The 24,214-nt window shown below is 41.6% G+C and overlaps 1 protein-coding gene and 1 non-coding gene across 6 annotated transcripts in view; one reads left to right on the plus strand and one right to left on the minus strand.

The window, feature by feature from the left end:
- The window catches only part of bma (SCY1-like protein bma), a 152,340-nt gene that overhangs the window by 100,296 nt on the left and 27,830 nt on the right, over positions 1-24,214 (plus strand). For all 5 annotated transcript variants that reach the window (XM_076134972.1, XM_076134973.1, XM_076134969.1 and 2 more), the window contains exons 4-5: positions 2,865-3,029; positions 20,187-20,307. In XM_076134972.1, the coding sequence (XP_075991087.1) occupies positions 2,865-3,029; positions 20,187-20,307 (286 nt within the window). The remainder of the gene's footprint in view (positions 1-2,864; positions 3,030-20,186; positions 20,308-24,214) is intronic.
- TRNAL-CAA (transfer RNA leucine (anticodon CAA)) lies at positions 8,851-8,966 on the minus strand. The gene is made up of 2 exons: positions 8,929-8,966; positions 8,851-8,895 (listed from the first exon to the last, which is right to left on the minus strand). It is a non-coding gene; the product is annotated as a tRNA-Leu (tRNA).

The following is a 24,214-nucleotide window of genomic DNA, read 5'->3' on the forward strand; positions in this document are numbered from 1 at the left end:
TTACTACTCAAAGAGAATTTCGTTGTAAATCAATCATTACTTATATACCACCAAAAATCAATGATACTGAAGTCTAGTCGTGTGGAATAATACTATTATAGGTATTGGAACTTTACTTTTGAATAAATAAACACATGAGCGTATGGTATTTCGTATTAAAATAACGTGTAAACTCTCTGTTTATAAGATGAGCGCATAATAGATAGAATTTTGTAGGGAAACACCTCTAAGTACGTGTGTAGTGAGAAACTTGGGTCATAACATATGCATTAGTTCGTAAAACGCGTTTGTGTTGGCTCATACCTAAGTAACTTACTTTAAAGATTGAAATTCTGTCTTTAGTTTACCGCAGCTTTGTCTCGCGGAATACACTCGTAACTCACTTACGGTATAACAAATTTGAAATACAAGTTTGAAGAAATACATAGTGCAGCATATTTTACGTGTCGTACATACGTAAATATGTAGCACGTTAGACTACCTCTATTTTTAATCGACAACCGGCTAGCAATCAAGAAATTTATAAAAATCTTAGCGGTACATTTTAAATATCAAACTCTTGATATTCGATAGTACCGACTGTAGAGAATCGTACTATAGTAGATTCACGGAATTTGGCAGGATAATGTCATTGTTATGATTTTGATCCGGTTTACGAAAAATATTAAGCTAACCAAATATTTTCAATGCATAATAAAATTATAGGTACTTGTTATAAACTATCGTAACTTGAACCTTAACACTAAAGCGAAAATGGTCTTCAGCGCAACAAACAATTTAAGATTATTACAAATTAACCAACATTAACCTCAATCCTTTACACATGAGCTGTATTCTAAAATAAAATGCTCATGTGTAAAGTAGACTAATACTATCGACACTCCTCTGTAAAAAAGAAACATAGCAAGATATCTACCGCAATACTCTTAGCGGTCGTTACTTTTCTTTCACGCCACTACACCAGTGCAACTCTGTATCTGATTGACTAATGGTTTTCCTAACGTCTGCGGACTGTGACCGTGAGTTATGGCTATTTTCATTTGCTTTTAACGCCGATAAGTTTGTAATGAGATTAAGAAGTACACCAAAATTAAAGCTTGTTGGTATAATATATTATCCGTCAGTTAGTAGCGGCCACTTATAATGCGATATCAAAGATTCCCGATAGATGCCTATCTTAAATTATTACGCCAAGGTGATCTATCATTAACTGGTGGTAGGAATTGCTATCCTTTATTGGGTTATAGGCCTTTGTCCAGCAGTGGACGATTCCCGGCTGAGATGATGATGATGATGATGAATGGGTTATAGAAAGCGAAGTGACGACAAAATGTAAGATAATGCTTTCCTTTAGTAAGCAATTAGTGGATAGATAGGCAATTGAAAACGGTCGTTAAGGAATTATTATATCTAACTGTAATATACACTTTTCTTTCCATTCCACTTTTAATGTCAACATTTATACAGACAAGATATTGCTTCAAAAGAACTAAACGCATTAATTAGAAGTTAACGCAAGACTAACCCGCCAGTATTCTTTTCTTGATACAATTTGAACTGGCGCTATTTTTACAATTACTGTAGAGGCGAGACATTATTTCCTTTTTAATTCAAGATAACGAACAGAATGAATTGCTTCGCGTTTCTTATCTAATATCGGAGCTACAAAATTCTTATCGTCTACCAATCTCAAAGCTAAAAATAGGTTTTACGTATTTGTACAAATTTTATCAACAGGCCTTAAAGTTTACGGCTGAAGTCTAAATAAATAGACCGAATTCATTTATCAAAACAACATTTGTTATTTGAGTTTAAACTATGACGTTTGATCAATTAAGGGACAAATATTAGCAAGTTTCTCCTTAGATCTTGTATTTATCTCAGCCCTGTCTAGCTCCAGGAGTTAGTTACCCTACAAAATTAATCACTTAATGATAGTCGTCGAGGGTTTCAAAGAGAAACTGATTAAATAACTGCAGTTGAATTGGTTTATCCATTCAAAAGACCGCTTACGTCGCGCAGAATTTATTTCTAAAAATAAATTTCCTTCTTTTTCCCTTTCATTTTATTAAACCAAACTAATTCAACATCAATTTATTGTACGTGGTAGACATAAACGCAATATGCATTTTAGATAAATTTGTGGTAATATCACCCACCCTTGGGTATAAAAATAGTTGAGTACTATGACCCTTAGCTTCCTTTTAACACCCACGTGTAGCGACAGGATCTATTCTTAAAAACCACAGCTTAGACATACTCCCACATTTTAGTACGTCCTTCAGACTAACGTGAATTAGGTACGAGAGAGAAGTACCTTCTTAACCTTTACATTTATTTCCATTTTAATTGACACTCGACAATGCTTGAGAACAAATACATCATACTTATATTTTCTAAAATAAGTATATTTGAAAAATGACAGACTACTACAAAAATGTAATTCGACATTTTCATATAGAATTTTCAAAAATATATGCAATTCGTCCCACCTACGAAGGCTATGCGAAGCCTCAACTCGGTTACGCTTGTCTCGGCTTTGGTATACCTCCAATTTTCCTTGGTTACGACGCCCACATAAATCGAAATCTATTCGTATGAGAGACCTTGCCTACTTTCTGTGTGAAAACATCGAAACAGAACACAAAGAATCTCTTATTATTCCAAAATGTGAGCATACAGCTAAAGCTCCGGTTATTTTTATCACATTCCTTTGAATGTCTAAGTTCGACAAATTGCTTCCACGGAAGCTATAAAGGAACCTAAAAAATGGATACAACATAAAGAGAACAATTTCGTACTTCATCTTTCAAATGAATCATTTATTAGTAGTATTGAATTCTGAAATAGAATGTTGTTTACAGGAGTCGAACATAGTGCCAGGAGCCCAACCACCGGTCATGCCGCATCCCATCACGCTCGGGCCGCCGAGCTCTGCGGCGCAGCAGATGAACGTGCCAACCACTCGCCCGCCGTTCGCCAAGGAGTACTACTTCTTGGACATCGAACTGCGCTATGGGCTGTTGCAGGTCAGTGCTCCAAACTTATTTTATCACCATCAAACCAAATATTTTATGGAACCGCTATTTCTTCGTGAAAAATCCGCGCCTCTAAACAATGATTTTTCATGCAAGCGTATCCGACGTTCACATACAAACGATTTTTCATGTAATGCCAGATGTCAAAACACTTAGAAAAGCTCCACTGTGGTATTGAAATTGAAAGGTCGTAATAGAGGTGCTTTGATCAAGTTTTAGGAATATTCCTAGCGGTACTTTTTACTTCGGCTTTGAATAGGCATGATTGCAACTACGGCCAGCGTACGGCTAAAAAGTATAGTGTGCACGCGACACACGTTCAGCTGCTGTGGTTTCTAAACGCTTGTCCCCTAGTGGCCTAGTTGATATTATTTTCCTGTTTGAATATGTAGTGGACACATTTTGTTCACGTTTACTGTTAGCTGCGGTTCGAAAGCGGTGGACTCACACTGGATCAAGCCTATTAACTAGCATTGAATGCTAGCTAATTTACATTTCAGTTTAATTTACATTCGTTTGAAAGGATTTACATTAAATATGTATCCTGTGTTGGGCGAATCGCTGCCGAGCGCAAATGAATGCGCGACAAACAGTTTAGTTTAGAATTTTAGGTCTTTATTCTTTGGCCATTCCCATAATGACTATTTATAAGCCGTACCTCGGCCAGATCTGAAAAAACTTTAAACCGAATAAGTCGAATAAGTATGGGAGGGGGAAAAAACTTATCAGAATATTCTACCGACACATAGCCAAGTCAAATTCTTAATACAATATATTAAATTATGTGATATTTAATTTTTAATGATTTGTATATTTAGAACTTTAGGTAGGAGAATACATATTTTCATATTTTCTAGGTAACAACGAGCGTGGTCGGTACATTTCCCTTAAACTTTTAAAAGCTTCTTCCGCTATAATTCTGCTTTATGTACACCCGTCAATTTTCATGAACACACTTTTTATGTAGGCCATCATGTCTCGCTCGAGTTTGTATAACTTTTCTAAACTTAATAATACTGGTTATATTTACATCTTTGATGTTCATTAGGATTATGAAACTACTTTTCATTTGATTATAACCTATCCCTACCAAATCAGCTTAATACATTATCAAAGTAAATCAATATTTTAGCTGGAAAGGTTTTGAATTTTAGTTATAAAAAAGAAAAACGTAATGTTACTGCAGCGGGGCTCTTCACTATTTTTGACTATTGATAAGAGTAACTATCGACAAATTTCCATTAGAAAAATGATCAACACCTCTTTAATATTTCGCTAGAACATTTTTTAGTTTTTACAAATTATGATGTTGAACATTTGCTAGTCGATACTAACGACTGGAGGAAATTCTGCCACAGATATAAGCACATAACCATAGAAATCAATAGATATTAATACTCAGGTCTCCGGGATGGCACCAAGGTCACGTTAAATAACAATACATGCTAGTGATGTAGCCTGCGGCTTAGTGACCGCGACCTCTACACCGCAACTACGTCGCACCAACATACACTCCTACGCAAATACCTACGCCATTGTCTACGTCTTCGACTATATCTCGTTAGACGGTGCTCGTTATGTGTCTTCGAAGAACGGCTTATGGTGAAACAAACGACGCGTCTCTTAATCCCTTTTTGAATTGATACTTCAACGTATTTTAGTAAAAGATCTTTAAGCTTTAGTTCAAGAAGGGCGTAAGACTAAATAACTATAAGCTAACTTATAACTTTCTTTGATTGTGCGTTATATTTATGTGAGTTGTGTGTACCGTCATAGTCTAATACGCCTCGTGTTTATTATTAAAATTAATCGACCCTTCATTGGGACCTACGAGCATCCTCGCGAAATTAAATAGGTAGACCCGGGATAATCTTTTAGTAATCTTCACCATTTGTACTAAGCTTAATTGAATCTTAACAAAATCCCTGACGTACTGAATGATTATTCGATATTAATAAATGAAGGTGAACTTTTCAACAACGTTTATTAAAGTTTAAAATAGTTACCTTTGTGTTCATGACACCTAAGTTTTAATGCCCAATTGTCACATATTTCAAATTTAGTGGTGAGTTAGGTGTCACGTTACGAATAAGTTTTATTAACTAACACGTGTTGCTTGAGAGACAATAAAGTTTATGTTGACATCAAGTTACATATATAATATAGATTTATTAGGACTATTTTGTTATGAGAGAAAAACTCGTTTTTAGTTTCTTATTTCGTTTCGTTTCTATTTCTTAACTCTCCACAAAAATAAATGTTGTATTTTTTATGCACCAATTAATGGAGTAATTTTCGCGTTAACATCTAAAACTACTGTTGTTTACTTTGTTTCATTGCTCCATCAAACAAAGGCTTCCCAGTGCGAGTTACTACCGACTTGAATAATTTGCCACATTAATGCTAAACTGCATTATCCGTTCTCCATAGATAAAAGACTTTTCTTTGTCTCGAGCAGGGCTGAACTACATTTTTACATAATCTACTTTCAAGTGACACTGAGGAATAAAAGTATTGTGGCTGTCCAATAAATCTTACAGATAGGTAACATTTTAGAAATATATTTTAAAGTTTTACATATCACTCTTTGAAATACCTACCTTGAGACTTTTATCTTACAACGTATTGCTAAGGTGAAGTCACGTCCACCATACGCGCTTCCATCACTCCTTTGGAAACCGATGCAATAAGCAAAATATAAAATATTTTTAAGACTGATTTCGACTTGGAATATGATATGTACAATAATATACAAAGCGCATTTATAAATTAACTTTGACTTGAGATCAATCCATAAAGTGGCATTTGGAAAAATACCTTATTCAAGATTACACTAGTAATTTTAAAATTAATATGCAGGTGCTACTTCTCAACGAATATTAAATTTCCGTAAGCCTTATAAAGCCCCACATGAGTGGGTGGAACATGCACTGAAAATTTGGGAACACCATGTGTCCGAAGCAGAACGTCCTCTGTAAATCGAAATGCCCTCTAGCATCACCCCTGTGCCCGGCCACGATTTACCAAACTTAACTGGGCTAGACTGAACTGCTACCAAATTATTCACCTAATATTTTAGTTTAGTAATTGCTGTCGTACCGCGAATAAGTTGATCCAGCTTTACAGTTGTAATTGCAGCTAAATTATTGAAATAGTGGCGATGAAACGAGATGGCCTAGCTCTGGTCCAGATTTGAAGTAAACTAATTTAAGTAGGTACTTTTCTAGAACTTTTGTAAGTCTCTAGTCGGAAACACAATACGCTGACAGACCAGACTACCTTGGCATTAAAGTCGCTACTTACTTTAGCATCTTCTTTTTTGCTATATAAGATTATATTGATTTAAAGTTGTACGTAACATTAATCTGTCGCAAAAAAGTTTACAAGTAGTCGTCATAATAAACTGTTATCCAGTCTATAGTAATTAAATCCTAAATAGAAACCACCGACAAGAGAAACGATTGCAATATATGAACTCCAAAACTTACTGTCACAACATTGAATTGAAAATAGGGTTAAGAACAAAACGTACTAATTTATAGAAACCAATACTACCTATACATTTTACAAAATAAAATGTTTACCTTTTTCATTAATTCTGTCATTTAACATGAAAACGGAAAACGTAAAGAAAAGCAATTTCGAAACAATACATTATTTCTTTTTCTTTGTACTCGTGCTATTAGAACGTAAGGATGTAATATAACAGTCGAGGACGATGTCCTCTCATGATTTCCAATAGAGTTCAATCAGTAGCCAATTTGTTGTATTAATTACATTGCTGCTTAGGTTCTGTCACCTTCAACTTGTACGTTGTAATATGAATCAATAGACATCGTTGTGGTATTTGATTTGTTCAATTTAGTTATGACGCAATTTGAACTTATGTTTCACACTTGAACTAAGTTGGAACTTGCCTACTTGGATAGTCCTTTATAGTATTGTGATATTGAATTGTATAGCCAGTTCCCTTGTTCTCAAAATATCGTTCAATTTATACGATGTTCTGTATTTCTTACCATATGAAAATGTTTTCGGAAGCAAAGCCAATGACTAGTTATTAGGAAATACGGGCTACTAATATATAAATATATTATATCGTTAAATAATTGTGGTGATTTCTTATAACATATTTGGGAAACTTCCTTGAATTTATGTTGAGTATTTTGTTTTTTGATTCATGATATTTTTCTCGTATGACAAGCCACATTGACTAATTCCAACTCGCTACTGAACAAATCTAAAATTAACTTAATAATAATATTATTAATTAATTACTGACTTGTCTGCCTCTGTGGTATACCTATTTAACGTTGGCGTATTTCTTGCACATCTGCCTACGCGATTGGGTATTACAGGCGTGATATTATATATGTGTATGTATTACATTTTCCGTATTCGCTACTGTTTGACAGCTTGACCATCAGACTGTTCGATCAACCCAGACATTGAATAAATATTATCGAAAAAATATTTGGTGCTAACGTATGAAAATCACTGTGATTTTTCCGCGGATGTGGCTCATGGACAACAGTGAAAAGAGAACCGTAAAACATTTTATACAAACATCAACGGTTTGTAAATCGAAAGCGAGTTTCGTTAGCAAAAACAGGGGATATTTTTACGAGGGTAATAAAAAAATAAATGTTTACGAATAGTATCTGATGTACAATGAGTAGGTGTGGATAGAAATTGCTACTAGTGTACTGGTATAGAAAATTTGGAGTGTTTGAAAAATATTGCCTAATCGTAGTTTCTTGCGTAATATATTGAACGCTCATTAAAATTTCTAAATGTTGACATTTTATGATTGATGAAATTCAAGAATCAGTTGGCTTTTTCATCAAGATTTTAGTTATCGCTACCATTGTAAGGAGCCTATATGATATATCTTTCCACACGGAACAGTTAATAGTGTAACCCACAAAAACTAAGAGGTAATACTTGGCGAGAACTAACATAACCGAGAATTTAGACTTTCGACGCAGTTTACACGCCAAGAAAACTTTAAAATTTGAGATCCATAGCTTGTTTTAGGCCCAGATTTTGTTTTGTATCTGTTGTTCAACTTTTGAGTAAGTATTCGTTTAATTGATTGCTGGAAGTGTGAATTTAAAAGTTAAGAAATATATTTTGTCACACGCATTACACTGAGTTGTACGTCTTTCAAAGGTTTCATAAAAACTAGAAGCAACTACGAACAAGAAATAAACTACTCTACAGCTAACGTAGTCTGTTGCAATTTGCGACACATCGTCATCGTCACGATGGGTAGGCAAGTGAATTACAATCAACAGATTGGCAACTTAACACGGCCTTGTGGATAGATTGATTACGCTCGGCTGTATATCGGTGGCAGCCTCCAAAATAGTAGGCCTCCTCAATTATGACTTTGATACATCGTTATTTTACGTCGCACGTTAATAAGGTCTGACACTTTCTACTTATATTACTTTTTTCTCGGAAATATACCTAATTATTTATTTTGAGGTCGTGCTTTTAAGACGAAATCGATGGTGTTTATGTTAGAAACCATTAACAAAAGGATTGCCTAGCTTTCCATGACGATTTATTGTTGATGGTAATGGAAGTAGGGCATGAATTTTGCTTACTCCAAAATTATAAATTATAAAAAGATATTTTCAAACCAGAAATGAAAACAAAATTAAATATTAAATCTTGCCTGTATTCAAAATACACTCTACCTGTCGTAAAATTGGTTGTAAGAGATCTATATATTAAATGCCACCCATAATTAAGTTTATTATTAAAAAATAGTCAACTGAAATAAAAAAAAAACATCAAAAAGATATGTCAGAAGTGGGATTCGAACCCACGCCCTCAGAGAGGACCAGAACAACTCATACTCATATAAATGAGCAAGGTTTCCCTTGAGTCTGGCGCCTTAGACCGCTCGGCCATCCTGACAGTCTATCGACGAGGCGAAATAGCGTATCGCATTCATAAAGCTAAACACGTTTTTTTTTTTATTGTGAAAGAGTTTATGAAAACAAAGATAAAGCTGCGTTTGAATTTGAATCGAAGTTCTAATATTACGCATAGTTCTATAAAAAAATTCATACGGTGTAGTATCAGCTCGCCCCCTGAATCTATAATAATATATATATATATACTATAAATATATATACATAATATATTATGTACCTATGCTGTGATGTTTAATAAAAAAATCTGTGATTATTTTGTGCGTTTTTTAGTCATGTAAGTGTTGATTCCAAACTTTGATCTGTGATTTTAAATTATATTAATTATCTAGTTAAACATTGAAAAGATTAGTATGCGTGATTTACATTATATATTACACTTTTTTAACTCCACATGCAGTTTTATTTCAATTTTCACCATTAAATCCCAAGGCATTATTGAACTTATAAGAAAAAATATTCATTTAAATATTTTATAAACTTAGAGTGCTGACAGTACTTTTAACTAACCAACAATCGGGGGCGAGTTTGAGTATCTAATAATTTGAGGGGCGAGTTGATGCACTTAGGCAATCAGGGGCGAGCTGAGCCTACACCTTTCATACGTGTTTTTCTTTTTCTTGATTAATTTATTTTATTTCGTTTCGGAGGAGACCCTTGCCCAGCAGTGGGAAAGTAATGGGTTAAAAAATAATTACATGTCGGCAATATGATAAAGACAGAATACTATGCCTCATCGGCATGCTGCGTTTACTAACTTTAACATAACAATATGTATATTTACAAAATAAAGACTACTTATTTTCCTTTAAATGTGGTTTCTTTAATCTACATATTGACTTCAAAATCAATGAATTTTCGACTTACATGACTTATTTAATATCTTTGATGTAATATTGGTTAATGATGCGTTTAGCTACTAATAGAGTGACACCAAATTAAATCAACATTAATTAAGTTCAATAGATCAGCTTATTAGCGCTCATAACTACAGCCGCGAACTGTCATTAGCTTCAGTAAAATCAATCGAAGTGTTAAGACTTTAAGACTTATTTTGCACTGTAGGCAGGCAACGGACATGTTCCCCCTCGGGGAGTTTCCACCTTGTCGTGGTGAGGGGGCTTATTAGCCGTGGCAATCCAGCCACGGTGAAGCTAGGAGGAACTCAACCCGTAAGGCCTGACGTAAGTCGGGTTCGGGGGCTGCCGTCTCTTTCGAGATGGTGGTCGCGAGGAAGAAAACCTCTATAAAAAATTACTGTGCGTGTCTCTCTGTTTGCAGAGGACACGGGTGAAGGACGGGTGAGCCGTCAGTGGGTGGACGGGCTCGGTGTGCACTCACACTGCCCCGAGCAGACGGGGGGCCAGGCCGCCGCCGCCCTCGTCAACCGTCGCATATCGTAATCCCGCCCATCTTGGGTGCGACCGAGGGCCTTGCCTTAACCGGCCGGGCCGCGAGGAGACAACCTCTATAAAAAATCCCCAGTAACTTCGGCAGTGGCGCCCCCTCTTGGGGCCTTGCGTGGTCGGAGTTCACTCGCTATGCGAGGGGCTGGAGGGAATACCAGTCGCTAGCGGCCAACCCTGGGGTACCTCCCGCCCCCCAGTGGTATAAGGGTTACCGTGGTATGGTGCCTCTGCCACGGCGGACTACGCCTTGCAACCCTACTCGTGGGAATCATATGGATCCTTTAAATATCAATAAAACCAATGATGATAGTGGGAGGGGCGAGAAGCCCAAATCTGATGAGATTGGGGGCAAAAAGCCCGGCAGTTCAGACTGCGTTGTTGTGGAGGGTCGGCGCACGCCCAGTTTTGCGCGACCCTCGTCGGTGAGGACGAGGTCCAAGGTCGCTCAGGAGACCAGTGTCGATTCCGACACTGGCTCCGACATGAGCGTGGTATCGGATGCCGCCCATCCATCCGACTGCGGCCGTCTTTGGCGCAAGAGAAGACCGCGTCCCGAGTCCGAGGAGTCGGACGGGGCGCGGAAGAAGAAGAAGGCGCCTGGGAAGCGAGTGTCTGGCGACGACGCCGAAGAAAAATCCGCCGTCCAACTGGCGGACACCATTCTTTCCAACCTGGAGGCAGTGGTGGAGGTGGCCGATAAATCCGGCCACCTTAAGGGGACAAAGTCCTTTAAAGACGCCGCCAGGAACATCAAACTGGCGGCATCTGAGTTGAGTAGGCGGTCTGCAACTCAGGAAAATCTTGCGCTCCGGGCCCAGAATCAAAGACTCCAGGCGGAGCTTGACCACATGCGGCGCGAAATCGCTGCCCTAAAGTCCATGGCTATCAACATCCCCAGCACTAGCGCCCAGCCCGAAACCAGTGGGCAGGCGCCTCCAGTCGAGCGTGCCATCGCTGACCTCCGCCTGATGGTGGACGCTCGCTTCGGGGCCATAGAGGCCCGGCTTCCGCCGGAGCCTCGCATTCGTCCGCCCCTAGCGGCGGACAAGAAAGCGGCAGGGGTACCACCCGTGCCCGCCGTTAGAGGGGCAAAGGCGACGGCACCAACCCCCGCCGCCAGAAAAGCCAAGGCCACAGCGTCGTTAGCTACGCCGGCTACCGCATTCGCCACCGCCACCGCGCCGCAGCCCGCAGCTCCCCAGACCAAGGGCAAGCAGGGCAAAAAGCCGCAGCCCTCGTATAGTGCGGTGGCAGCCCAACCGCCGTCCTCAAACCCGGCGCCTGCCAATGAGTGGCAGGTCGTCGGGAAAAATGGCAAGGCAGCCAAGGGGCTCAAGGTTACCGAAACCGCGAAGAAGAACAAAAAGAAGACGCCTAAACTTCGCGCTCCGAAATCGGCTGCAGTAACCATCACATTGCAGCCGGAGGCGGCAAAAAACGGAGCGACATATCGTGACGTCATTGGGGACGCAAAGGCCAAGATCAACTTGGCCGATATCGGAATAGGACCCAATGACGTCCGCTTTAGAGTCGCGGCTACGGGGGCTCGAATGTTCGAGCTCCCAGGACCTGAAGGACCTGGCAAGGCGGACGCTCTGGCCTCCAAATTGCTAGAAGTCCTCGGGGAGGACAAAGTTCGAGTCTCCAGGCCCACAAAGACCGCAGAACTGCGGATCACGGGCCTGGACGATTCTGCCTCCGCGGAGGAGGTGAAGGCCGCTCTTACAGCGGCCGGCGATTGCCCCGCTGATTCTGTCCGTCTGGGCCAGATTCGTCTTGGTCCTCACGGCGGCGGATCGGTTTGGGTCTGCTGCCCCATAGCGGCGGCCAAAAGGATTGTTGATGGCCGCCGCATTTTGATTGGTTGGGTGTCAGCACGGGTCGAATTACTCCCACCACGTGAACGGAGGTGCTACCGCTGCCTTCAGGGCGGACATGTTTGTGCGCGGTGCACCTCCACGGAGGATCGCAGCGGTACCTGCTTTCGGTGCGGCAAACTGGGCCACATTGCCCGGCTGTGCTCAGAGGCACCGCACTGCGTCGTTTGCGCCGCGGTAGGTAAGCCGGCGGCGCACATGGTGGGGAGCAAGGCTTGCTCCCCCTCAAAAGCGCAGAAAACGCAGAGCGGCGCCAAAAAGACCGCCAAAAGTAAAAAGAAGAAGAGGACTGCGAGGAAGGCCAAAGTCGCCTCGCAGACCTCCGACCGGCCCGCGGCCTCCAATGCCGCTGACGCGCCGGTAGAAGTGGTGGAGATGGAGACCCAACAATAATGGCTCTCCGTCTCCTCCAGACTAACTTAAACCACTGTGCCAGGGCCCAGGATCTTCTTTCCCAAAGTCTGGCACAGTGGTCCATAAACCTTGCGGTGGCTGCTGAGCCTTATTTTGTTCCGCCCAGGGATGACTGGGCGGGTGACTTGGACGGCTTGGTAGCTATAGTCTCCCCGGCCGCCGTCGGAGTTCAGCCCCTCGTTACCACAGCGAGGGGCCATGGTTATGTGGCGGTCACATGGGGAGACATCGTCGTCGTCGGCGTCTATTTCTCACCAAACCGGAGCTTGGCCGAATTCGAGGCATTTCTTGCGGGACTTGGGACCGTGGTCGGCCGTGATAGGTCTCGCCCCGCCTTGGTCCTCGGGGACTTCAATGCCAAATCAACGGCTTGGGGTTCCCCGTCCACGGACGCGCGGGGCAGGGAAGTCGAAGACTGGATGGCGGCCACGGGCCTTGTTGTTTTGAACCGGGGTTCTGTGAACACGTGCGTGCGCCAGCGGGGTGGGTCCATAGTAGACCTCACATTTGCCACCCCCGCACTTGCGCCCCGTGTCCAGTCCTGGAGAGTCCTCGAGGGGGTTGAGACGCTCTCAGACCACCGTTATATCAGGTTCAGCGTCTCCCCGGTTACCTCGGGGGCCTTACGTATCCAGGAAACCCCGGTAGAAGTCGGACCGCGCTGGTCCCTGAAATGCCTCGACAAGGAGGCGCTACTTGAAGCCTCCATCGTTGACGCCTGGATCTCGCAGGTGTCAGAGGAACAGCCCGTCGACGTGGAGGCGGAAACGGACAGGCTTCGGGCAGATATGACCCGCGTCTGTGATGCAGCCATGCCCCGCGTCCGGTTCTGTCCCGGACGGCGGAGGGTATACTGGTGGTCGGCGGAAATCGCGCAATTGCGCAAGAATTGTACTGCGGCACGCCGCCGTTACCAACGCCTCCGCAGGAGGCGTCGCCGACCCCCAGACGCGGAGTCGCAAGAGGCGGAGCTGTATGAGAGGTACAGAGCGGCGAAAAAGGCTCTGTCAACAGAGATCAGCAGGGCTAAATCCGCTGCCTGGGGCTCACTTTTAGAGACTCTCGACTCGGATCCGTGGGGCCGCCCGTACCGTTGGGTCAGGGGCAAACTTCGCCCCTGGGCCCCTCCATTAACCCAGAGTCTCCAGCCCCAGGTGGTCGAGCACGTGGTCTCCACTCTGTTTCCTCTCAGGGCGGCACACATTCCGCCGCCCATGGCTCCGCCGGGTGAGACGCCGACGACGACGACGGAAGAAGAAGAAATTCCCCCGGTTACCCGGGTAGACCTGAGGGTGGCGGTGCAACGCCTCGCGGCAAAGAACACCGCCCCAGGGCCCGACGGCATTCCAGGCCGAGCGTGGGTCCTGGCTCGAGAGGCCCTCGAGCCCCGACTACTAGGGCTCTTTAACGCGTGCATAGAGAGGGGCGAGTTCCCGGCACTTTGGAAGACTGGGAAGCTCGTCCTGTTGAAGAAGGAGGGGCGCCCTGCGGACTCGCCATCCGCGTACCGGCCCATCGTGTTGTTGGACGAGGTGGGCAAGCTTTTCGAGCGCATCGTCGCAGACCGCCTCGTCACGCACTTAGCTCAAGTCGGGCCGGACTTAGCGGACCATCAATTCGGATTCCGCAAAGGGCGCTCCACGATTGACGCAATCGCACGCGTTAGGGCCCTGGCGGAGGACGCAGTAGCCCAGGGAGAGGTCGTCTTGGCGGTGTCACTCGACATCGCCAACGCCTTCAATACCCTCCCCTGGAGCAGCATACGAGTGGCACTCGAATATCATCGAGTGCCACTCTACCTCCGCCGCATCATCGGGGCCTATTTGGAGGAGCGGTCGATCGTCTACCCGGGTCAAAGTGGTTGGTCGCGAAGAGAGGTATCTTGTGGGGTTCCACAGGGGTCGGTTTTAGGTCCACTCCTGTGGAACGTAGGATATGATTATGTCCTACGCGGTGCGCTCCCGGCGGGCGTCGGCATATTCTGCTATGCCGACGACACGCTGGTTACAGCCCGGGGGAAGTCGCATCGCGACGCGGAGGTGCTGGCCACAGCTGGGGTCGCACAAGTCGTCGCTCGCATCCGGCGGCTGGGTCTGGAGGTGGCTCTCGAAAAGTCGGAGGCCCTATTTTTCCACGGGCCCCGACGCCGCCCGCCTCCAGGATCCAGCATAATAGTAGGCGGAGTCCACATCGACATTGCGCCGTCGATGAAGTATCTCGGTCTTCTTCTCGACGGTCGATGGGACTTCACAGCCCATTTCAGACAGCTGGCCCCCAAACTCGTAGGCGCGGCAGGCGCACTCTCGCGTCTGCTGCCGAACCTTGGGGGGCCAAATAACAACTGTCGACGGCTGTACGCCGGGATCGTGCGGTCAATGGCCCTATATGGCTCTCCCATTTGGGCCAATGCCCTGTCGGCCAGGAACATCGCCGCGCTGCGGCGTCCACAGCGCGTCATGGCCGTCAGGGCCGTGAGAGGCTACCGCACGGTCTCATACGAAGCGGCGTGCCTACTAGCTCGAACGCCGCCCTGGGACCTGGATGCAAAGGCCCTCGCGTCACTATATGAATGGCGCGAGGAGGCTCGAGGCGGAGGCTTCCTGCCAGCGCCTCAAGAAGTCGAGGCGCGCAGGGCGGAGCTCCGCCAAGACGTCCTGGCGGCGTGGAAGCGACGACTGGAGAACCCCAGCGCCGGCCTCATTACCATCGAGGCCGTGCGGCCGGCGGTCACGGAGTGGCTGGAGAGAGGGCACGGCGCGCTCACATTTCGGCTGACGCAGGTCTTGACCGGACACGGATGTTTCGGCAAGTACCTGTGTCGCATAGGCCGTGAGCAGACGCCCATGTGCCATCATTGTGGAGACTGCCCCGATACGGCGCTGCATACACTGGCACACTGCCAGGCGTGGTCGTCGCAGCGCCGTCAATTGACCGGGGTAGTCGGGAGCGACCTCTCGCTCTCGGCCGTGGTTCTGTCCATGGTCGGGAGCGAGGCAGCGTGGTCGGCCGTCGCCTCATTCTGCGAAGATGTCATTTCCGCAAAAGAGGCGGCGGAACGGGAGCGGGAAATTAACGCCCCCCTCCCATCCCGCGCAAGACGCACTGGGCGTCGTAGGCGCCGGGACGATCTCCGGCCCCCGTGACGCGGACCTGTGGGCGGCGGAGGCGGAACGCTCCGTCGCCTGGACAGGGAACAGGTCCGAGAGGTGGGGGTGTGCTGTGTGTTCCTGGCATGCCCCCTTGAAGTGGAGAGCTAGGGGGGGGCAATCTCCATGCCCGCCCCCGCTCGAAGGTGGGCCCGCATCCAAGGCGGGCTGTCACCGGCTGGGACGCGAAGTATCCAATTGGAGGTACCGTGTCCTGGCCACTTTATGGTGACTATTGAAGGAACACCGTCAGGTTTTTAGTCGGTATGCCCAAATTTAAAGCCGGAACGCCTAGCCGGCGGGAGAGCCCGACAGACCCCCGTTTCCTCCCTGGAGCGGGACATGCAGTAATGCATTTTCCTGACGAAAAAAAAAAAAAAAAAAAAAAAAAAAAGGCAACGGACATGTTAATCTGTCCACTGTTGAAATACGTAGAACAGATTTCTATGTCACTTTACAGCGGATTCACGGGATTACTAGTCAGTCAGACGATTGAAAACGTTTATGCCGCTTCAGTCATCGTATAATTAGTGGTCGACATAGTGCCAAAGATGTTTAAGCCGCCCAAAGGCCTTTGACGGGGCTTAACGACTGCAATTTTAATTGGCAGCAACCGGGACCGACTTTTAATGTGGCCTTCGAAGCTCGGACGCTAAGCTCAGATAGCACTGTGCGGCCTCGACGGCCACCCATCTATGGAATATCCGCGCTATGGCTGCTTAATACTGTGATGGTTTACGAACGGCTAAAAGACTGAGTTGCCTTTTAGTCGTACGTCACAGTTATTAAAGGACTCTAATGCCACTAGTCGACACAGCTCTAATGCAGTCACAGTAAGCCACCGAAGTACTCTCGCATTCAAAATCGTGTATACTGATCATTAGTGGACTGCACACATTACGTACTCGTTCCAATAATGCACTGGTGCGTCGGTAAATTGACTCCTTTCAATCGCTTCCTAAATGTCAGGCATTATTGGCAACCCTAGAACATTGACATATGTAAATTCGTAGAGTTATTTTTTTAATAGCTTATGTTAAGGGTTGCACGATATTGATTGATATCGTTTACGATTTGTATTCTCCTTTGTTTAAAGTAAATATTATAAAGGTATTGCGAGTTGTTATTGATTATGTAGTTGAACGTAGCAGTAGTTATTATTGGTTACGTACTGTCTACTATTTCACCTGGTGGGGTAGGTTCTATTCCCACGCCAGGAAATGCTCGCGTAATACACAAACAATAACCTTTTTTGCATATTTCATTTTGTATATGTTAATACTCGTAAACCTCACAATTCACTACAAAAATTTAATTACTAACTAGCGAGTAGTTATTAGTTCATAACTAGTTTTAAATATTAAAATTAATCGAACATTCGAGAGTTAGTAAAATACTAATTAAGCCACGTGTTTACGTCGCAGAGTATTTAACCACGAAAATCGTTCAAGAACCGTCAATCATTTGACCACAAATGTTACGATAATTCTAACTATTATACACGTGGAACATTTTGTACCAAATGCAAAGAAAAACGTTCATTTATCCGTTTTCCTCGTTACCTCCCCATAGGTACCTTATATAATAATGATCGCATCTTTTAGACAAGGCTAACTCGGAGTAATGGCATTGTATATTGTTTAGTAGCGGATTAATATGAGAGGCCGCAGCTTAATGGCCCCTAAACGCGAAGTTAGATCGAATTACAAGCAACCAAGCACAGATTGATGAGTGCCCACTTTTCATATCAAATCATACTTTAATGCCAAGGAATTTTAAACTGCTTCCGCTCTATTCCAAAACTATAAACCCGGTTCTAATGTGAAAACTCCATATAAATGACGCAATAAATCTCGGGTTTATCGATAAACGAAGTTTCGTAATAAGGTCAAAGTTTTCACTAGTCTAACTGAAATTTGTAAGCGTTTAAAGAGATCTATTATGTAGAAACCCGGAAAGTTCACATGAATTAGCGAAGTAAATCCCCATCGCCGCAATTAGTTGGAGTACGATTGCGAAGTTCTTTGTACTTACGAAAAGCGTACTGTTTACACGTAGTCCGTGTAGACAACTGCATTCAGTAAGCGGCTTCTACGATTAGTTGGCAGCTACAATTAACCGAGTTGACCTGCTACGAGTTGTAGCAGTGCTACGACAAGACCGGGCCAGTCGCCACTTTTAGAAGACTACAGGAGACAATTTTCGCTTCGTTATAAACGAGTTTTAATTACATGCATACAAATAAAAAAAATAAAGAAAATATGAAGCACCTGCTGCACTCGCTCTTTGAGATCACAAATTGGATACCTAGAAAAATTAAATTACCATCTAGTAATTAGTACGTATACAAATCTGTTGAGATAGTAATTACAAGTTAGATACTGAATATACCACCATCCGAAACTCCCTAACTGTGTCATCTTTCACACAGTATTCAAGGCACACGTTGACACGTTATTCTGTGCTGGAAATTAAGTTAAAAAGTCATTAATTATCATTTTCACGCGGGCAGGCGGTGCCACGGGCTATAAATACTAAATTAACGAACTAGCACCTTACTTTCATGATAGCAGGATACAATTTTTAGAAGCGAAATTCATTTTAGTTACTTTGTGCGCTATGTCTTAAAACACATTGCTTTTAATGAGTTATAAAAAAAATGATTGTTCGATATTTTTATTTTTGTAGAAGATATCTTTTTAAAGATGTGAGGCAACATTTTTTCGTCTCTATTTTTCTAGCCTTTACATTAATTCTAACTGGACAATTTTTAATAAAGAAGTTTTTTGTCTACAAACTTTTTTTAATTAAAAAAATATCCAGTGCAGGGTTCATTTTAAAATCTCAATATTCTGGTTGGCTACCAATAAGTCCACTGCAACACAAGCAAATTTGATAAGAATTTAATATTGAGCCAATATGAACATGCAGAGTTTTTTTTTTTAAAAAGGACAGAGTTGCAATATAAGACAGCGCAACAAAATAATTAAAAACGGCACTTGAAGCAATTGAAATATGGTTAAAATAACAAGTAGCTTTTCAGTTTAATAAGAAACGCCGGTTGATAATCGTGTAAAGCGTTTTAATAATACTTTAGTGGGCATAAATTGCTCAGAAAATTCGTGGAAGAGCTATCTATTCTGCATCATTAAAGAGAACAACGATATTAAAACTACCTTGAATCGGCTTTCAGAGGAATCGCAATTGGAAATATTGCATCACCCGCTTTAATAAGTGTCCTCAACAAGTTAGTGATACTCTTTTATGAACAGCTTCTATTGAGATTTTTCTCAGAATTATTGTTAATGAAAGCTTATCAAGAAACATCACTTTACTTTTAATCTACAATATGGTTGCCTTATTCCAGTAATACCCGTTTCTAGTTCACTATATAAATAAAAACAGCTTCCGAATAATATTATTTTTCATACCATAAATATATTTTTAAGGATATAACAAATCAAATTGAAAGGAAAAGTTTATAGTATAATATTTTTTCTTACAAAAGATACGAGAAGCCTTAGATTTCGGTTGACCTCCAAACGTCTACGCAACGGGACCAAAGCTTTTGTACGGTATCTTGATCGACTAGTCTAATTCTAAGAATTCGATGGTTATAAAATTTTGTTTGCGTCTTTAATATCAGAGGGAGTTGTTACCTTAAAGAGTAAGGGTAAAGGCACTATTGAATATTAACAAGGAAATAGATAGTCGATTCGGCTGAAACATTATGAAGACCGTAGTGTAAAGGCGTAAAGTACCATTAGTTGGAATCGGTTTTGTAAAGTCGGAAACACGTTTCCACGATAACGGGGGCGGAACATGTTTGATGAAAATCCATTAACATTTCATAGAATAAATATTTCAATATAAGTTTATATATATACTATTTTGACTAATTTTAGAAGCTTCAGACATGTTCTCATATAAAATTAGTTAAACTCTTTATTGTACATCCTTAAATCTGAACTCAAATACAGATCAATAATCGAAATCATAATTTTAACAGTCTAACTTCTAGTTGTACCTTAACTTGATTTGAATTTGATATTGAGGATATTAATCTATTCGCGATATTGTGAATCAATATCGTAATGTTGACTTTTAAAGCTTAGACAAGAAATTTACACGTAGCACATTCATATCACTTTATCAATATCATTTCAATCAGGACTATCTAAATTAAAAGTACTTTACCAATAGTGTAATGTACGCCAATAAGGATGATGCCAGTCAATCGTGAAATAAATAAAAATATCTGAAGAATACCAATTTTTTTTTTTAATTTTCTCGTGTAAATTTTGAATACCTCATTTGAATATTCTGCCAGGTTATTAACTCGTTATGTTTTGTGCAGCTCATCGAAGCCCTGCACTACTTGCACTACACTTCGCACCAGATGCACCGCAACGTGTGCCCCCAAGTCATTATCGTCACCAAGAGGGGCACCTGGAAGCTCTTCGGACTTGAGTTTGCTGGTACGTATACTTTTAACATTATTTAGCATTTGTTAGGTTTTGTTCTTTGCAATCGTTAACAATTATCGAAATTATTTCGATTATTATAATGTGAAAGCATAGATTTAATACCAATTTTTTTAGAACAGAAAAATTGGATTGAAACAAAACGCGATTTCGTAAATAAAGTCCACGGAAACAAAGTTGCGGGCATCAACTAGTCTTACATAAGAGCGAGAAAAAAATCTCTATAAACAACCGTCTTTGAAGCCGATGATTGAGATCGTAATGAAAGTGAATTGCAATACCAACGACAGCAATAAAGTAGCGACAAGTGAATACCAGAACTAAAAATACCTTCATTGGCCTAGAAATGAAAATGAGATTCACCGCTTCAGTGTAATTACGATTGCAATGATCAAACCGTGGATTGAGTGCGAGAGATATACACGAGCCAGGAAAGTAGGGTGTAACCTACTTTCGCAAGTGTTTTGTGAAGTGCGTTACAAGTCTCCAACTCCCCTAATCGGAACATTCGGTGACTATGGGTTACCGTCGTTAAGTACCCTTACACATCAAACGTTTGACGTGTTTCTCTTACCTATATTTACAACGGTAACTGCTTTTAAACAAACGATGATGATGATACTTGACTTAAAAATTATCTTATTTTGGTTTCCCCGTATGATTTCTTTGATTTTTATACAACTTAACCACGTTTCTTGTTATTGGGTCTACAAAATACATTTTAATTACGTACAGTGGATTTATAAATATTTTATATCTCTAGTCGATTATAAATCCTTCAGTCGCACTAGCGGTCCGGGAAGAGTCACTTAAATATTTGATTCGCTGTTACTCTACGATACGGTTTTTTAGACTTAGTACTTTGTAAGATACCTAAAAACATTTGTAACCTACGGGCTGTGCGATATTTAAAACCTTTTTTTATAAATTTTTACAAGGACGTTGTTTGATTTCTCATGCCTATTTGCAACTTTTGTCATAGATTCACCTAGCAATATTGCGATGGCAACATTTCCATGTATACGATAGACTCAATGACAGGTTTTCCTTTTATCAATACCACCAGTCTCCCAGAATGCTTAAAAAAACAGCATGTCGTTATAATATCACCAATTATTATCAAACACAATCCTTTGGGGATCAACCAAACTTTCTACAAACATGTTAGTAGAAAATACATTTCTCGACACGAACATTTAGATCCCTCTGTACCTAACAGATGTTACCTTAAACTTAGTTTACGGTAAACCGTAGAGCACATAGCTTCAAATTGAGTATGTAAAGTCAATGAAACTGTAAGAGGTGAAACGTGGAGTTTGGTCGATGCGACGTAACCACGGTCCCTGTCGGTGCATTTGTCTCGCCCGATCCTTTCGGCTTTCCTCAATTTACGTAACCACCTGTTACGTTCACATTCTAACAGCAATTTTACATGCAAATTGTGAGCAAGTGGAAACGAGTTACGTAAGTCGAATAATTAAATTGGTGAGACGACTTCGAGTGTAATTTTTGGTAATGAAAAATGTTACGCTGACTGTTCAACTAAATTTTCCCTTCTTTGTTTGTGTTAAATCAGGTTCTTTTTAAATAAATTTCAAGATTTAGAGAGTTTAAAGTTAAAGATTAACACTTATACTACCTACTATTGGTAATGTCTATTAAATATTCTTGATACGTAAGCTTTTTAATGTTATTAATTATTAGTGTGTGTCTTGAACCGGAGGAGGAACGCGTGTAATTTCATTTGTTGTAGGAAGCTCTTGGCCCCACAGGAGCTCTGAATAATCCCGGAATGAAAATGGCTTCAGCTTGTCATGTTTCCGTCCCACAGGTTACCTGTCTACCAAATTTAGTTAAAACTTCAGAAGATTGTATCAAAAATTAGAAACTAAATATTTTTTCAAAGTATTTCGTAATATAACCAAGCCTACGTATCCCATGGGACAGGTGGGGCAGATATACGGCAACCATATTTCAAAAACAGTCAAATAAATGTCAAGTAGATCTAAATATTTTATGTGAGATATATGCGTCATTGTACAAATGATTAAATTATTAAAACATACAGCAATAGAAAATAGCTTCTTTATTTATTATTATATCAGTATTATTTAATAAGAGCCTACGTCGAATCCACCCAAGCATCGACTGCGTAGGACTCAGTATAATTATCACTAATTGTATTATAACTAATGATTAACTATCACACATCTATTAGTCCTTTGTCGTCAAATTAATATTTATAATCCGATCGATTCTGTCTAGATATTATATTTTACACGTGTTTTTAATTTGTTACCAAAGCCTCTGGACAAGCTAGATTTTTTTTTAAAGCCTCTCTTTATTTTCGCCTTTGCGGTGAAACGCCTTGTCGTGTACCCATGGGTTTGACGTCTCTAGCATCTCAAAAATAAAACCACAAATTCTCTAGCAAGCCTATGTGAAGTGTTCTAAAGGCTAACGTTTTTCCCCCTGTGGTGACGTTCACCCCTTTGAGCCTTTGATCGGACGGTCAAGGACAAATGACGGTCTCGCCATGTGCGGACTATGGTGCGAAGTTCTACAGGGTTCAATGTCGAATGTGATTATGACACGTGGGAACCTTTGTACTTGTACAGTAACTAATTTTAGAATGTGAAACATAAACGTAGTCTTACAGATTTTTTTTTTAATTTAATTTCTTAAACTTAATTTCCAAATCTTTGGTGTGTTCGATATACGGTTCTATAGCGTGATTCTCTAAATTCGGTACTTATCGATTATCGAGAGTTTGACATTTAAAATTTACTGCGAAAACAGTTCTTACGGCGATCGCGGATCTAAATTTCATACAAAATTTCTCGATAGCTAGCCGGTTAGTCGATAGTGGTAGAGAATCGCGCTGCTAATGTCTATAATGAAATTCGAATCAAACGTCTGAATGCCTCTGAGGGCATGTATAAAGTCAGACACCGATTGCTGAACCCAGGCCGACGCCTCGGGGCAACTTAAACAATTTTGGTTAAAGTTTCCTTTCAGCTTAGTCTGTGTGAGCACAGGCATAAATCAGTTTACACTATGCAGAATAATTAAGTAGATATAAATGTTATAATTGATTTAATTATCGCAAAGAAAACATGATAGTCCAGAGCACAGGTTGGCCCAACGGCAATAACAAAAAAACTTGATAAATAAGCACACTCAAAAATGTTATTCAATATACTTGCGGTATGCAAATCAGTAGCGTATTTTTTTACACCCGCACATGACTATCGAGTTTCGAAAGTTTCACATTTAAAAATTGCATACTTTAAAATTTATTCCTACGGCACCCATTAGGAGTGCTGATCATACTAATCATGGTTTTATTAATATATTGTTAAACTAATACTCATACTAAGTATGAGTACCAACTTTACAAAATGCGCTGCAGTACTAATCCACTAATGTTCTCACAAAAGTTTCAGTCTCCATTTGAGCAAGGATACTCGAGACCCTACTTTGACTAAAGCACTAACATCACCGTTTAATTTTACTAAAACTTTTCCAATATGAGATTCTAGGATTTGGATACCGTTTTTAGCAAAGCCAAAGGTGGATTTGGTTTTGAAAATTATCAGTAACTGCATAGTTTGTTCTTAGATTCTAGCTAATCTAAAATCCCAATGTACTGGGAATACTGGAAATTCTCTGTGGATCATGAACGCTTTCGCTTCTGCGCTTTTCAATGAGGCGCTTATAACTAGGTACGGCAAATGTTTGATAAGCTATCAGTGATATTATAAGCGGCCTTTGCTTTTAGTCAATGAGTAAGTGTGTTTGTTTTTTGATCTGTATCCGACATCCGTGTTACTAGATATGTATAAGCATTTGGTTCCTGTTATTGAATGAGGTTGCAATGATGAGGCCGAATAATTAGCCG

The sequence above is a fragment of the Anticarsia gemmatalis genome, chromosome Z (genome assembly GCF_050436995.1).
Source record: "Anticarsia gemmatalis isolate Benzon Research Colony breed Stoneville strain chromosome Z, ilAntGemm2 primary, whole genome shotgun sequence".
Classification (NCBI taxonomy): Eukaryota; Metazoa; Arthropoda; class Insecta; order Lepidoptera; family Erebidae; genus Anticarsia; species Anticarsia gemmatalis.